General features: G+C 39.8%; 1 protein-coding gene across 3 annotated transcripts in view; it reads right to left on the bottom strand.

Moving 5' to 3' along the window:
- The window catches only part of NOX4 (NADPH oxidase 4), a 109,923-nt gene that overhangs the window by 11,167 nt on the left and 80,598 nt on the right, over positions 1–18,158 (bottom strand). For all 3 annotated transcript variants that reach the window (XM_030951939.1, XM_030951856.1, XM_030952026.1), the window contains 4 exons: positions 11,103–11,222; positions 7,584–7,692; positions 6,962–7,030; positions 4,749–4,849 (listed from right to left, as the gene is read on the bottom strand). In XM_030951939.1, coding sequence (XP_030807799.1) covers positions 4,749–4,849; positions 6,962–7,030; positions 7,584–7,692; positions 11,103–11,222 — 399 coding nt within the window. The remainder of the gene's footprint in view (positions 1–4,748; positions 4,850–6,961; positions 7,031–7,583; positions 7,693–11,102; positions 11,223–18,158) is intronic.

Below are 18,158 nucleotides of genomic sequence, written 5' to 3'. Positions count from 1 at the left end.
TACTGAAGCCACTACATCTCTCCCAAGTATCCCTACAACAAACCCTATTATTTATGTGACTAAGACAACTCTAAGGAAGAAGTGCTTCATCTTAGTCTCAAGATACCAAATGATAAAATATTACTATTTTTCACTCTATTTTTTTACCCATGATTAATCACTTTTTTTGTTAAAAATATGTCTCACTGTAAAGACTTCCTTAGTGTAACTCATGAATTACACAACCATATCTGATCACTAACAGTGATTTGTTACACGAATGAAAACAGAGTACTAGTAACCCATGATTATTTCTGGCAGCAACAGAATAATTTTACTGCTTTACTTTCACATTAGCATGTAGTTTTTCCTTCAGCATCTATACTGGGAAATCTTACAAGAAGTCAAACACAGAGTATGATCCTTGCTCATCACCCATAGATCTTGGCCCTTTAGTTAACCTGACTTTTTCACACCATTCTACTGACAACAGCTCTTTGCTCTCTGGTCACCTTAAAAATAGGCTGCAAGTCAGACTTACAGTCCTACAACATTTCAGGGCTCAGAACTTTAGCCAACATCAGAACAAAACACAGCAGGACTGAGCCATTCACAATATTCACTATCTCTCTTTTTTTAAAGATGAGGAGAGGGAAAGAAAGCAGTGAAATACAATGCAGTGCTGCATTTTCTGTATCATGAAAAAAAAATCATCTTCTTCCTGCTGAAATTGTGCCACAACAGAAAAAGATCTAAAAGATTTACTAGGATGAAGAAAAAGCATACAAGAGGGAACACGGCTCTAACTATTCTGATCTACAGCACTCACCAAGAAGATGGAGATTTGGGTTCTGGACTGTTTTGATATTTTATGCAATAACTATTTAATATACAATATTTTAGCATATGCTAAATAATCAGATTCAGTTTAAAGTTCCCTGTGCATGTGTTTGATGAGAGGAGGAAACTGATTTAAGAATAAATCTTTGGTGCACACTGCCACATGTACATGACAGGTGTCAGACAGCTGCTGGAGTAGCATGGCAGTGCATGCTGCACCAGTGCACAGCAACACTGGCACGGTACAACTGAGCACTCAAACATCAAAAATCACCCAAAAGTTATGCAGGTAACTGCAGTGGTGTTCTTCTGCAGGCACCTTACAACACAGATTGCAACTGCCTTCAATGACATCATCTCTCATATCAATCAGGCAAAGTCATAATTCATACTTTTCTCACCCTTATGTTTATCTAGTAAGCTTTCCCGTTCTGGCAGTACTCCTTTTAATGGCAATGGGTGCTGTGCTGGTGGCTAAATTTGCTGCAATAATGAGAGAGTTGCTGCATGTTGCTCTCAAATAAGAATCCTCAGCACTTGCAGACTCTGAAATGCCTCTAATCTGTGCACACTGGAGAAAAAGGATTCATGACCTGCCAGCAAGACTCTGTCTTCTACTGTGTATTTAATTGAAAGAATGAATGTTGTTGTTGGGTTTGGGGTTTTTTGTTTGTTTGTTTTTCTTTTTCTTTAGTTGAATTAGTACAGTGAACTGATAAAATAAACCCCAAAGCTTCAGCTGCCCCTCTCCCTTTCATTACATATAAACAACCAACAAAGTATATACATACTGCCAATGTATTCTCATCCCAGCAACATCCTTCCAAGGTATACAAATTTTTTCACTAGTGATTAGAATCACAGGAAAGTTAAATTATTTGCCTGAAGTCACACAAGAGACCCATGGCTAAGTCACCTGAAACCCAGCTGAGTCACTGCTCTGTGCAGTGAGCCACAGGCTGTCAGACTGCCTTCCTGGGATACCCACCACCAGCATCCAGTCTGGACACCCCTTCACACATCATCTACCTTCCTCCCCTGTGTCCAGCCCTGCCTGCAGATGCCTCTGCCCCTCCTCCCCCAGATCCTGCCTGGCTGCTGGAACACAGAAAGGTGGCTGAGGAAAGCTACTACATAGAACAGCATATTACTACCCTGACTGTTTATCTATCATTTGTTTGGGACAAAGGCTCACTTTGTGTCTTAGATGAAAACAGGCAGCTGTATAGTCGTATGTCTGAAAATCTTCATTAATGCCATTAACATGTTTACAGTTAAGGAAACTATGTTATAGGACATTCTTTGTAATAATTATAAACTTCAATATAGAATTTACTCCTTCAGAGCACTAAGCAAGTAATTCCTCAGTGTTCCTATGGGATGAGTAGGTCAGCACATATCCTTACATCCATTTTATGAACAGCAGGAGTTGAGAGAGAAATTAAGTATTTTGCTACATTGAGAGGACAGAGTCAGGACTTGAAATGCTCCTCTTTTAAACCCCACATTTGTTCCTAGAGAGAGGTTTCTCCTTTAGAACACACAAGAAACATATCATGGTGCTCCATGCTTTTTTCTCCTACAGGTATTCATGTCTTTTTCTAGGTCATTCTCTACCTGGAAAAAAGAACATGCCCTTTTGACCTAAGCAAACTGAGCATGGTGCAAGCTTTTCATCCAGGACAAAACTGAACAGGAACAAGGCTGTTGCTCCATTTCCCCACAAAAATGCATGAAAAAACAAGACCAGTAATTTATTATGTAACTACTCCAGTTCAGATTGCTGGGCCTGTGGGTGTCATATGAAATATGAACAGTAGATGGCATACATCTGCTCCTCTTTTCCCAAAAATCAAAAAGGAGCAGGAACCTGATGCTGGGTTGTCCCATGTCGTGCTCTGAAGGTCTGGCAAAGCTCAGACACTTACAAATGCACTTTGCTTATTTGGGACCCATACAGCAACAACAGCAACAATTCACAAAGCACACAGCAATCAGACGGCTACACAGAGAGACAGAGAGCTTTGCCAGCTGCCTGTTTATTTATATGCAGCTTTTCCTAAAATCACAAGATAAAAACTGGAAAATATCTTGGCTGCCCATAAACAAGCCCAAGGGGATGATTGCAAATGTGAAAGTCTGAACACTGGCACCAGATGTTGCAAGCTACTTGATTGACCTGTTTTGCTTTAGTTTGGTTTTTTTGGTCTCTGTATAGCAGCAGGGACATTTAGGTGGAAAGTTACAAAGAAATAAGAATTGAAATAAAAGTAGTAGCAGACCTGGAAATTGGACTAGAGGGAAAAACTAAAGTTCCCATCTCATTCAAGGAAATAAAGAGAATAATTAGCTACAAAAGGTAAATTTCTGCTGGACAGCTGAGGTTGTCAAAGTCTTTGCTACTGTGCACCATTACAAGTAACTACATCTATAGGTACAGACCTATATAAACCTTGATAAAGAGATGACAAAGAGGGACAAAGCCTGCATCTTAGCAAGGTAATCAAAAGGGAACATTATTTTGGTATTAAAGATACCCTGCTTGAAAATGGCAGCCCAATTTAAAGACCTGATATGAAAATACAGAGGAAATGGTACTTGAAGTCTAATTAGGAGTAATGCAATGGAAAGCAAAAAAGAAAAATCAAGTATGATTACTATTAGTACTACTACTACTACTACTACTACTACTAATGGCTTCATCTATGTTATGTGCTCTTACATCCTCAGAGGGAAGTGGGAGGACCATCATAATTTTCGTCTTCTAAAACTGCACTCACATAGTTAAACAAAGACATTAGCATGGAGCATAAAAGGTCAACAGCCCACTATGCAAAGATCTCTGAGCCCAGTCAGCTTGGCCCTCTGAACTCTCTATTTCCTTTTCTTTCCCATGGTTCTCTGCTCTAAACCCCTTCTCTAAGTGTGAAAATTCTGCTAGAGATGTAGCAGCCTATAGGGCCTCCTGCTCACAACATCCTCTATGACCTGAATCCAAGACAAGTATTGTCAGCAGCTCACACTGCCCACAGTGATACATTTGGCACTCACTATTTCTCAAGAGCCAGGGCTCAGTGTTCCCTACTCATATCTTGCCTCAGAAGAGAAGAGTCAACAAGCCATGGGCAGATTTCACTTTGCAAGTGCAAGAGACGACAAAAAGTTCTTGAGGGATGGCTCTGCAGAGCACCTCTCAAACCCAATGGGCCCAGATTACTGTCAATAGCTACTCAGGGGTGTTTGCTCCCACACCACTGACTTTGCCAGAAGTGGATTAGGGAAGATTCACACAGTCCCTTCGTCCAGCTTTTGAGGCAATGAACTACCAGCAGCAGGAAAACTATTGAACCAACAAAGTTGGATCTGGACAAAAACATTCTATATGCATGTCTTCTCTGGTTTACACTTGTCTTGTTTCAGACCATAATACGCTTTCCCAGCACAATAAAAAGGCATTCCCAGGTTTTAACAGAGAATAATATAGCTAGAATTACCAAAATAGCTAGAAATACCAAAAGACAATCAATCTTCTGAATAAAAACAATACGGGTAATTCAAATTCTTCTGTGTGAATTCCATTTGTATACTAGCATTACAAATCATGAATCAACAATTTTAAGAAATGTAACTTTATATAAAGAACCAGCATATGCTGAAAGCAAGATATTGCCATGGACAAGAACATATGTAATCTCTGTGCAGTCAGATGGAAATCTGCTACTTTTATTTTCTGAGCCACTGAACATCTCATGAGAAGCTGAACTGCTCTGAACATAAAAAAAACCCAAAAAACCATGTTACCATGTTTCAGTTTGTATAGGCTATCTCTCAGCAAGATAAATCCCAGAAATATTTTCATACAAACACAGCTAGAAACAGATATGTCCAGCTATCCAACTGTGGCACCCTTCAAGTGGACGAGCACTTACCTCCTATTGCACTTTGCTATGTCATCAAACAGGAGCTTCCACTGGGGTCGTCCAATCAAAAGCCTGGAGTTTAAAGCTTGATATTTTTCACCAATTATTTTCTGCAAGAAACAAAAAAATCCATTCTGCCTGATTTGCAAATTTCCTCATATCACCCAGGGCTCCCATTTCTGCTATTGGCTGACTTGCTGGAGTGCTGAGGTGTAAAACCTGAGCACAAGTAACAGTTGTGATGGGAGCTGCAGCCATTTTATGCAGCAATACCTCTGCTCAGTATCTTTTCAATGGCTCTCCTTGGTGTTAGTTATATACATTGTCCCTCATACAGCTACTCATTAATTTCTACATTACTTTTAAACCAATTTATTTAATCCATAAAACAATAACCATGCTCCTGTTACTCATTCCCACACTGGCTTTTAATGCTAAGCTGGAAGAAATGCTGCTGATGCAAAAATCATATTTTTGTCTGAAGTCTTTTTTTAAACTTGTACAAGTAACTATTAAGATGACTAGGTCTGAAAAAGTAACAAGGGAAATCTTACTTTTCTCCCTGAGAGTCGTTTGCCAGCTGTTTTGAGCTGCTGCAACAGCAGAAAGCAGCCAAAACTGCTCCCCAGATGGAACCCACTCCATTCCAGAATGCTAACTCACCAGCATTTTGATAAGGTGTAACGCCCTCCCACTGCAGGGCACAATCCTGGGTTTCCTGTTCTAACACAGCAGCAAGAGGCAGAGAGCTACACATTATCTAGGCTCCCACATTCCCTTCCTTGCTGAACAACCGAAAACACTGCTCACATCAATGCAAACACAGTCCTGGCCAACTCAGCCTCCTTTGGGCTTTTATAGACAAGAGGCACTTGCTGCAGGGTGAGTTCTTACCACACGGGCACAAGGGACTTCTCACAAAGGGAGCAAGAAGTGCAACTGCCCAAATTTTGGCAGCAGTCAGCACTTTGGACCAACATCAGTGAACACACCACCTGTATGGCAATGGAGACTTAACTCCTGCTTGAGCAATTATGAGCAGCACTATGCTTCATAGCAGTTTTGTTCAACAGCCACAAAAAACATGATTCTAAAGAAGGACTTCAATCAAAAAGCTGACTTAAATAAATTCAGCAGCTGCTCAATTAGCATCACTATGCAGTATTTGTATACTATATAGCATCAGAAAACTCCCTTTGAATTGACTATTATTTCACTTTCCCTATCACATTGCATTGCAGTCCTGCTTCAGGTTTTAATTTTAACCTAAAAAATTACATAGCAGGTTCATCAATTAGGCATTTTCAAGCACTCCATTTCCATCAACATATGTTGTCCAGGCATTGCATTTGTCATAGTCATAACTACTGTAGCTACCACATCATTTAAACTACAGGATTGTGTTCTTACCAGAGCAGTGAATGTTATGCTATCTCCACCTGATGGCAGGCAGATCAAAATCATTTGGGCATGGTTTTTCACTGCATTTCATGTTTTCCAGTAATTGTTAGGCTTGGCTCTGGGCCCCCTGTAGTCAAGGGAAAGCTTCCTGACACGGCACAGAAAAGATTTGTACCTAGGCTTATAATGTACTACATACATAGTATGTACAAAGTGCTACATAATGTGCTGCATAATGTAAAATGAAGATTGCAAGCATAAATAGTTACAGGAGACGCCAAGAGTTGGGGAATTAGCCCGGCATTAGCGTTCGCAATGTAAGTCAACTGACAGTTCAGTATAATTTCCAGACTTACACATCAAGAAATTTCTACCTTTCGTCTATATATGAAATAATGAAATAAAAAGTTTTTAAAAGTAGCTAGATTCTTTCAAAACATGTTTGAGAAAAGAAGATTTGAGTTTGCAAGTTCCTAGAACTATCCTGGTTTGGTTCTTAGCCCAGAAACGATGCAGATTTCCCATCGAACACAGCCAACTGTCTGGTCTGTGGCCTGGCCTTGAAGGCCCTTGTTCCTAGAAAAGGGAGATATGGATTTCTGCCTGCAACTTATCAAGTTAAGGGTACTGCACTAGACTCCCTTAATGCTGTGGGGATGAACTGGCTGTCTTGCTCTATTAATGAATCAGTCACCCGAGTTTACGGCCTCATCTCCTGTTTTTACCATCTGCAGTAATCCCCTTCTGCCTTTGACTGACAGTTTGCATTGCCTATTACTCCAAGGTCTAGTTTAGTTTACAAACAACATTTGGCCACATACCTGTATTCCATCTGTTTGACTGAGGTACAGCTGGATATTTATATAATCTGGCCGATTCTCCTGCCAAAGCTGGGAGGATGATAAAAACAGCTAGTGAAATAATATTCTTTTCCTTAATGCAAGCGTGAAGTCACTTGTGCCTACTATACTGAGGTACATGGGTTTCAGCATCAATGAAGTAAGCTTTTCACTGAAGAGGATGTGCTTGTATAGCACATCATGCTATGAAAAAAATATTATTTTAGGAAGCTACATGGCTCTTAAAATATACTTGAAATTATAAATCCCACTCCCTTTTCAATCTGCCTACTAGCCAAATGACTAAAGGCCACTCAAGGCTTCCCAGACTGCATATGCTTCTTCTTCCATCTCATAAGGTAGTCTGGACACAGATAAGTGTCCAGGCTACTGGAACATGGCAACACTGCAATGAAACATTGGTGATGGATACTCAAACTGGTTTTGATCCAAGAACAAATGAAGCCTGGATCAGGCAGCCCAAGCTACTGCTGGAGCTCACTCATTTTGAGCAAGGCTGCCATCCTCTACAGAATGCCAGGTGTGTGGTGTCGGCATACCTTGCATTTAAGTTGTCAGGATCCCTCCAAACAACACCCATTACCTTGTTATGCAACGTACAGAGCAGATCTGCAAACCAGCGGAAAGACTCAATGTCCCTGCACACCCAGATGAAGTAGAGTCTTCTGAGCTTGTAGCATTTCCAGCCATCACTTGAAAATAAAATGTGTGGGTAGTTAAAAATTATAATTTAAAAAGGAAACATTAATGAGGATGCTTTATATTTATTAATGGAAACATGAATTTCCTTTAGAAGCTAACTGCTAAGTTGCTCTTCAAGCTATGACACATCAGACGCTGAATTGACCAACGCAGCCTATTCAGATTATCCTGAGAATATTAAATATCTAGCACAGAGCTAGCAGCCATTACAGAGACTGCTTCCACACTAGGAAATTGTCAGCTATACAGGTGATTCGGGCAGCAAATATGGATTCATATATCATCATCAAACTTTTATTTCAAAGCAAAGGAGACATTCTAAGTTCAAGTGTATTATGTCAATGCTTTATTAGGTTTATAAAGAGGCCCGTAAGTGGAAAATATTGACAAATGTAATCATATCAGGACTTAATTCTGCCTTTCTATGTGAAAGGCTTTGGTTGATTATAATTAATACTGTAGCAAAATCACAAAGACCAAATGAAATCAGAGCTCCATTGTGTTAGGGAACTGTGTGATATGTTACAGACCTCAGAAAATGCTGGTGGATAAAGTGCAGCCATGGGCAGATTCTGGCATTGCACTTAGAAAAACAGGACTCTCATGTCAGATTTCTAATTCAATTAAAACACAAATAAGTACAAAGGAAGGATTTGAATTAACTAGGAAAGAAAATAGAAATAAAAATATCCTGATGAATAATGAGTTCAAATAAAGCAAAAGTATTCAGGAAGCATTTTCTTAGTTAGCCAACAGTGGTTTGTGTTGTTCTGATTACTGAAATGGTCACTGCACAGTTTTCTCCTTTTCCTCCTAGAATGATTTTCAGATAGTTCACTAAAGATTAAATTTAAAATGCCAATCCTAGGAGCCAGGCCTGGTCGAAAAGTTTTCATGATACATCTCACCATACCCACTGTACTTTATTCCAAACTGTAGAGTTGCTGGCATATCCAGCCAGGATATAGGGCTAATAGATCTATATAAGTGATGGCTTCAACCAGTGTCTTGCCTCCCCATACCTCTGCCTACCCCTTGCTCTGAGGACCAAGGATGGAGACATCAGCAGCACCTCAGCAGCACATAGAACTGAGAACTCACCTTTCATGTAAACTCCCCAGAGAGAGTAAAAAAAGTGCTTTCAGACTGGGGAGTACAGTGTCTTCCAAGTCCTGATTTCCAATTTTTTATTTGTTAACTGCTGACTTTCCAAACATGATTTCCTCCATCTCTTTCTGACTGCCCAGACTCAGACAAGCACTTAGGAAGGGTCAAAATCTGGTCAGGTATGACAAGAGAACTATAAGCAGTAGCAAGGAAAGTAAGTGCTTTTCCCTATAAAAAGGGATAAAAGAGAAAAACGCAAGGCATTTTGTATTGAAATGCCCCAGTTCAGTCACAAACACCACTCTAGGTGATGAAACACTGCATCTGGACAAAGAGGCTGGACTGCAAGACTTCATCAAACAAGTCCAGCATAGATTTAAAATAGCACCCCAGACACATATGCCTGGGTTACCTCCAGCAGGATATATTGTGTAGGAGAGGTGCAATCCCCCATTACAACCCCCATTTCTTGTGTGTTTCTGTGTTTCGCTGCCCATAACAGCCATTATTTACAGACTCTTGTGCATAAAACCTCTAACTTTCCATAAAGTACATCATAATTTCTTAAAATAGGGCACAGGGTTCAACAGCTAAGTGGAGGAAAGGGCAGGGGCATGAATCAAATTATGTACGTACAACAGGAAAACAACGGAGCAAGAAACAAGATTTCAAGGACAGACTCTGGATCTCTCCTAGGCCTGAGTGTCCTTGACACAACAGGACTGGCCTGGCTGCTCTACAGAGCTGGCACCATCAGGCAGTTTGCATCTTCGTACCTGCCAATATCTGCTTCCAAGCCAGGGCAAAGACACACACAGATCAGCCACTAAACCAGAGTCTTGTTGATGTTTAAATACTGAGGAGGGAAGCAGACTAAGACTGTTCTATTCCCCAGAATGATGCCTTTGTATATTGTACAGTGCACAAGGGGAAGAGCAGCTAAAAAGGCAGGTTATGGAATTAGCTCCTTAGAAGTCAATTTATGGCTTTATGTAGATAAATGGACATTGCAAAATCCTTTGGACACTACCATTTTCTTGCAATGTCTGTGAGAATTTCTACAGCCTCAGATAACATACATTAGAGGCAAACATCTAATTACCTGCTGCTGGCCCAACTTTGTGTTCCATGACATTTTGCTAAACACTATCAGGGATAATCCATCACAAGGAAAACAGTCATTTTATCCACCTGAGCCCCAGGCTTTCAGCAAAAATGCACCATGGTTTTGAGAAAGTGATCTGTATGCTCTCAAGAAAAGAAAATGAGGGAGCCCAAGATGGTCTGTGGGGGCTGCAGCACCACGAGACACACAAGGCTAATAACTTTCAGGCACTTGGCACTGTCAGGTCCAGCCCAGGCTAAGGACAGAAGAATGTGTGCAGCACCTAAATTCCATACTTCAGCTTCACTTTGGAGTTAGAGCTGACCATGGCATGCTCAACTTGTAAGAAATGCTTTAACTGCGCATTGTAAAGCCCTCCCAAATCCAGATGGCCTCTCAGGGAAGGTTTGCTGCTTTGGCTGGCTGTTTATACTGGGCATTTGATACAGGGGTGCTTAACTTGTGACTGGAGCCCTTAACCAGTAACTCCAGCAAATATAAATAAAATCAATAGCAATCATAAAAGGAAGTTTATTTCACATAGCATAAGATTTAGTGGGAACCATGCTGTCAATGTGACAGAAAAACAAGAGGTGAAAGGTTTAATCTGCATAGAATATCAAAGGTTTTAATGTAATTTTAAAATAGAGAGAGGGAAAAAAATAAGGGAAAAATAGAAAAATGCATACGTAAAATTTAAACTTTTCAAATGGACTTAAACATCAGCACACTACATGAATTCAGGTTGATCCCCTTCTATTAGAACCTCAAGCTTAGACATTAAAAGGTCAAACCAGGAGAGCTGGTCCTGCATTTCCAGCAGAAAGATTGTCACAATTGTCTGACTCCCAAAAACTGTTACAGTACACAGCCTCATCTAAGCTGAGACTGGGGAAACAAGTCCTGCTGAAGGGCTGTGACTAGATTAATCACAGGCTTGATTGGTGGCAGGATACAGAGGCTGGTGACATTGTCCCAATTCAGGTGCATCCCTACCACAACTCTTTGGGTTACAGAGCTGGTATGAGAGGATTTATGTCTTTTAGGGACATCCCAGGCCTCTACCTCTTTTCAAGGAATCATTCACTTATGCCAGTGGAAGTTTTTTAAGACCCTCAAAGCCTTTCTGACATTCATTGTTGCAGTAAACTGGGACAAAATGGCTTTAAAGGCTTAAAGCTCACTTACAGCAGTGTGTTGAGCACAGATGCAAATGGTGTAACCCCAATACCTCCAGCCACGCAGAGGCTGACCTCGTAGTTCAGAGATTCCTCAAAGGGACTTCCAAAAGGTCCATCCACATACAGTCTGCATAAAGAGAAAAAAGCACACTTTTAGAGGAAGCTGTTAAAATCAGACAAAGGTAAAGAAAAGCAAGCTGGAATTATAACGCTATGAAGACTTTTTTAACAGTCTTTGGATGTAAAATATTTTTCCTGGAAAACTTTATGTGGGCAGAAATGAATGTACAGGTGGTAAGAAAAACTGTTACCTAAAATCTCTTGGCATGTTCCATGATTAGAAAGCTATTTTTTAATTGAACAAGTAGATGTGACTAAATTATGGCTTCCTATTTTGTCTGGTGTTAGAGGGCAAAGAAAGGACACTAGAAACAATGACTTGGAGGGTCATACATAAGAAATAAAGTAGTTTGGCTAGGCCTGCCTAGGAGGTTCATCTTATACACATTTTCTGAAGGGGGAGAAAAACTGATGAGTTTTTCCCCTTTGACTCATGCCTATTATTATTATAACCATTCTGTCCACTTGATTTAAAATATTATTTAGAAGATTGTGTCCCATTTCCAACCCATTTTTAACACTTCAGATAGTACTGGATAGTACATTGAATATAATTTAAAAGTCAGCTTTATGTATTTTCAAAAGTTTGACCTCCTACAAGATCTTTCCTACAGTGCTGACAATCTGAGCAAGGTCACCCATAGACAGCTCAAAATTTATGGGCTGTAAGATTTCATACATGCTATTCTACCTATGGAAAACCAACTGCATATCTTACCTCAGTAACAGATTCATCTTTAGAAACTGCTACAAAGAGAACTGTAACAGGACATTTACTCAAGGCCTGTTCTGTGTATGAGTGACTCACTGGATCAGCATGTTTTATTTAGGTAACTGCTGAACACAGCCAAGTGTGGTGGGACCAGCACTGTGTGCAGCAGCTCAGGGAACAGTACTTGCCCACAGGTCTGCTGATCAAGAGCAAGCTTTGGCCTGAGTCCACTAAGGAGCTCCAACACACATCAGTTTCATGCACACACACTGGTACTTACTGCATAACTAAGCTGCACATACTCCACATCTAATGAAAGGGCCTAAGAGTCTCCTTTATAACAACAGCCAGAGAATTAAAGGCAGAGAAGACATCTCCTTTCTCAGACAAAGCCTTCCAAACCTCATCTGATTAATTCCTTTGGAGGGCTGGATTTTAGCCATAACTTAAGTTCTCAGTCTGATCTCATTTCTTTTAGTTTTGTGGTCTGACCCTTGGCATCATCTTACCAGTCAAGACAATATACTTGTCTGGGTGACTTTGGCCAATATGGTCCTTTTTAGGAAATTTTTTCCAGCCCTTTGCTATTGTTGCTTGACATGCCTCATATGTTAGGCTCCTTCTCCTGGATGCCTTAATTGAACACAGAAAACTACAAACTTTCTGATGGATCTGAAGGCTGATTTTTAACTATGTCCTGTCTTACAAACTCCATACTTGGTGACCTACCTGGAGAGAAAGGGAGAAGACACTGGCCCAGCCAAAGACATCATCAGAAGGCATTGGAAATGTTTTTAAGCAACAAAATTTTATAACCAAAACATCTTCAACCTAAATATGCTTACTCTTCTTTCTGCATTTATAGTCTCTATAGTATTCTACGTTCTCTTGGAGAATCTCAAAGCTTTGCAATGTCAGATATGTTAGTTCCAGCATGATGGGAATATTAGAAAAACAAATTCACTCCTTACTTAGGACAGACATATTGTTTTACACAATACAGCCAAGAAAAACTTAACTGGTCATGTGCATACAATGCAAACAGAACTTCAAGTATCTGCTCATTAAATGTTTCCTCTTACACAACACTTTAACTGGGCTTTATTCTCCACTAATGAAATGATACCACTGCTGGTGCAGAGGGCAGCAGCAGCTGCTTTAAGAGATCTAAAAGTTGCACTGTTTGACTGAGGAGGTAAAGAAGCAGCTTTTCTTTAAATAAGCAACAGGGGAAATGCTGAGAAGCAGGTTGTAGCACTGAAATAACCTGGTCCAAGGGATATTCTGAAAGAAGCCCACAAATGTTTTGGATCTCAGATGTATATGTAACAGATGTAACAGAGATCTAATTTTGGGATGTCAGAGTGTGTCAAAAACAAACGAACAAACAAACAAAAAAATCCCAAAATAACAAAGACCAGCAACCCTGTCATTCCTGGCCTACTCCATATACATCTTACCCTAATCAGCCCCACCTAGCTGGTGAAATCTAGAGAATTGCTCCTAAATATATGAAGGGCAAAAGCACAGGCCTGAGGGAAATTCCTTACATTCTGGACAAGCAGCATTAACTTTTCTTTGGATACACAAACCTAAAGCCAACATTTTGAATGAAAAACACAACCTAATGAAACAAAAACAATCAGAGCACGTTTTTCCAGAAATTACCCCAGTGGATGTGACAACATTTATTTATTGTAGGAGTGCCACTTAACATAACTGCACTACTTGAGGACTACCTGGATGGGTGTAGCTATGTCTGATCTCAGAGAGATTAAGAAATTCCTGGGAAGTCTGAGTGTCTCTGAATAATACTGACATGATCAGGAGTGGAAAAATGCAAAACTAGATCTGGTCACCAGAAACCAGTCAAGCACAGTGCCTGCCAGAAATTCAAGGAACAACCTGCAATTAAATATGCATTTTGGTCAGAATGCTCCAGTTTGTGGTCCATTAGCCCCATTTGGCCTGCAAAATATTTCTATTTGCCCACTGTGTCTTCCTCTGAGGGAGTGAGGAGCAGTTGCTTGGACAGCAGATGCAGTCAGAGAAGCCAAGGGCCTCCTGCTGTGTCTGCATGTGGTCCAGCACACAGCAGCCAGAAGTCACTGCTTCCAAGTGTGAAAAAGAGAAATGGGAGAAAACCTGGAAAAATATTGCTACTGTGTTAACCCACTCCACCACTCAGAATGCCTGAAATGACTGATTCCAAGCATAACGTGATCTCCCTAGAAGATTTTGTTGGAGGTCATAAACATGCACTATTTAATCTCATTTTATCCCATGGGGATAATTTATAACTGAGACAAATGTGGCCCTGATGCCTTAATGGCAGTGGTCATTTATCCTTTTCTTATTCAGGCCAGTGGAAGCAAGAAACCTCCTGATGCCATATCAAATGGCACAGGGTTGAACAGAGCAGTGATTCAGTCATAGACTTCTGCAGAGATTATGCAATTTTTGTTTCCTGTCAACATGTTCCTCCTTTCATTTGGTAGGACAGAAAACTTTTGCATAAATGCAGTTCCTTATTGAAAATGAAATATCACAGTGCTCAATAAAAAGACAAGGGGGGTAAGAAGACTTTTTACTTCTTGAGCTGTGGCCCAGATATATCACACTACCATGCTATGCTGTCATATCCTCCCAGCTTTTATTTAATTAACATGAAGGAAGGGAATGGAATTTTACTAGAAGTTTAGAAATTGCCCCTGCAGGCAAACTTATTCAAATAACAAGTTGTTCGTTTCACATACATTTACTTCCAGTCTTAGGAGTGCTCTTGCTTATTATTGTGGCACAATTTTTTAGCTCAGATAGAGAAAAAAAAAGCTCTTCAAAATAGAATACATCACAAAAAACAGCAAAACACATTATTAAAAAGCATCTTACAGATATTTCTATTTAAAGCACACTTCCATTCTACAGTGCAGTGGTACAAAAATAGCCCAACAAGCACTAAACCAGCTTGTTCCAGTGCTGGGCAATGCTACTTCACTAACATGGGGCTGCCCTTAAACTGTCTCAGGGACACAGACAGCTGTACTGCTTTTGAGATCCAAGTCATTATTTTCCATAAGTAAATGTGTAGAGATACCTGCTCACACCTCTTGGACTTGGCTCTCAGTGCCATGCTTTGCTTCAGGTTGTAGGGGCCCTTAGAAAAGATAATGCTTTGATTGTATTTCACAACGCAACAGTAAATGATGTTATCACTTTTTTTTACTGGGCTCTCTGGGAGCTACTGTAAGACATTATCTGGGATATTAGTGCAATAACAGATGGATAGGGGAGTTAAATCAAGAGCTCGTAGGAAATTTTAATTAAAGCAGAACCATCATCTGCAAGCTGAACAAAATGCTTGGATACAAAGTACTGCATAGAGCACAAAAAGTGAAATCCTAGTCTGAGGTTTCAGGCAAAGCTCTTACCAATGTCAGCTGAAGAAGGATTTAAACCAGCAGCATGAGATTTTATGTCCTTGATATTCAGTTCTTACTAGAATCCACATTTAGGTATCTTTGTGTGAGCACACTAAGTTCTGGATACAGTCATAAGACACAGTCAATAAAGCTAATGGAGCTGAATTCCTGATTCCTTAGGAAAACATCACTGACATTCTCCAAAATCATAATGAAATCAACTAAACAACTCTTCTCACATGCTTCTTCTTCTCTTTTACTTGTCCTACCAAAACCGCATCTCAGTACTGATGGATTCAGCCTGGGAACTCCAAGGAACTGACTGTCTGATGGCTGAAGCAGTTTCCTTATGTTCTTCTGCTGCTCTAACTCTGCTGCACCAGAGAGATGCAATAATCTCTCTCTGATAACCCACACTATCAGCTTCCACCCCCACATGACAAATATTCAAACAAGCGCCTCCATGTTCCTCCCACACTTTCCTTCATGCCTAGGAGGGAATCACAGTAAACATCTGCAGAGCTATCTCATTATCTCCCTTCAAATTCCTTCTTAAGACTCCTCTTTCCTCTGATATCTAAGAAAACAGGCTCCTGATGTGCTCCCTGTATCTCAGTCATATTCTGGATCAGTACTGTCCCACTGTTTCCCTGAATTTTGCTGTCTGATTGTATCCATCGGTGTCTGCTGTTTCTCCAGTTTAAGTTGGTTTGTCTCTCTGCTGTGTGGCTCTGTCTATCACAATGGCTTCCTGATGCATGACTCCTTCTTCAGGGCATCAGCAGAACATAGGTCAGAGAAGAACTGCTAGAAGCCATCCAAATCTGAAACGTGTATCACAGACCATCTTTCATAGTCTGCAGAAAGAAAAATGGACTACTGCACTGTTCTAGAACATTTTGGAGTCCAAGGCTCAATTCACATTTTCCAGTAAAAGCCTAGCTACAACAAATGATGTGATTTTTCAAAGAAGCTGCATTTACTACTATCAAAGATTAGAAAATATTTTCTGCAGCAAAAATCAAGACAGCCACTTCATTTTATGAAGTCAACATGCAACACTTCACAACATCATTTAAGCCTTAATTTATATGTGTACACTTCGACACCATTTTACCAGAGGGGTTGTGATTATTGACAGCATTTCAGTACCAATAGCCTTTTACAAAAGAACCACTAGTGAACAAAGCAAAGCATGCCATCCTTGGCTTTTATGGATTTCCAAAACTACAACAACTTTTCAAGGTTTAAAAGTGTCACAAAATGTGACATCTGGCATGTGTGATCAGAGATTCCCATGTGTTCTCCTGACACTGTGAAGGATGATGTTTCTATTAAAGCAATGAGCAGCTCCTTAGACAAGTACACTTGCAAAATCCAGTGGGTCCAATTAAATTTATACACTGTTTTGTGCAAGATTGCAAAGGGTTATGATGCTAATTCAGGTTTCATTAGCCATCCTCTCCTGACTTTTTTAAACTGCTTAAGTTTAATTTCTGGTTGTTTATTCATATTTTTTTCCTTCCAACTTCAAACATATTCTTACAGTATATACTAGAGCTTGCAGAAGTTTCCTTCTCTTTTCTACAGAAGCTGAGTCTTTGATCAGCTAGTGAAGTATCTGATTGTAAGAACATGGATGACTCAAAATACTACAGCATTAACTAGCACCAAATTTTCTTCAAATAGAAACCTGCCAAATCATTATTATTTTTAGAATCCTATAAGAACCACCACTTTTCGTACATCTCAGTTCCATTTAATTCTCTCTGACTGGGCAAAACAAAACAAAATCACCTTTTTTCAGCTTTTTGTACTCTCAAGAGCCCAGAGGTAACTAAAGAAGCATTTCCAAGTCTAGAACATCCTTAGCAAGAGGAAGAATGTTGAAGGCATGATGATAAGGGTAAGACAGTGTAACAGCTGAACAGGCACCTGTATTTTTATGGATAATGCTCCTCCTGTAAATCACAAACTGAGATTCATGGGTTTCTGTGACATACAGTGCAGGTTCAGGAAGATTCCACTGGAGTGGGCGGGAACACTAGAGCAGCAAAAGTTGTACAATTACCTTTTGGGAGCTGGACTTGTGACAGAGGAGTGAGGAGGAGGAGAGAAGAAGAAAAGAATCTCCTAACTATGAATGAGAAGTTAAAAAAAATATGGAGATTGAACTACCACTGGTGGCAACAGAGAACAGACTTGCACCTCTGATGGACACCCTTATAAACACGGTTCTTCCTTGTTCATGGCTCCCACAGCCACCTGAAAGCAACCTCTCAGACCAAGTTAGTTTCCCTCAAAACTGAAAAAAATTATCTAAATATTTCCTGAAGTATTTATGGAGAACCCATATTCTTGACTACTCATTGCTGACTATTAGAGGAGAGAAGCAACAGTTTACACCATTCAATTACTCCATTAAAAAGGTCTATAAAATCACTATGAGAGCTACATTCAAATATAATTATAAACTGAGGCAACTTTGTTCTCTGAAAGTACATGTACTTTCTGTACCAAATTTTTGGGTCAATATTCTTAATTAATGTTGCATTAATTCTTCTCCATGACAACCTTTTTAAGGTCATTTTTACAAAATGTTCTCAAAATGTATTCCTTTGATTAAAGAACATACAATTCATTTTATTATAACAAGAAATCCCGTTGTACACCTTTTTCCTTACCAATTTCAATTTCTGTTTTGTAAAGTGCTTTTCCTCTCTATAAACTCATGTCCTACCAATTTTGCCTGGACTAATCAAGAAAAATTAAAACAAGAGCATTTGTAACAACTGCACTACCTTTTGCA

This window comes from Camarhynchus parvulus, chromosome 1, assembly GCF_901933205.1.
Source record: "Camarhynchus parvulus chromosome 1, STF_HiC, whole genome shotgun sequence".
Classification (NCBI taxonomy): Eukaryota; Metazoa; Chordata; class Aves; order Passeriformes; family Thraupidae; genus Camarhynchus; species Camarhynchus parvulus.
Note: the sequence above shows the minus strand (reverse complement) of the source record. Positions and strands in the feature narration are given on the sequence as shown.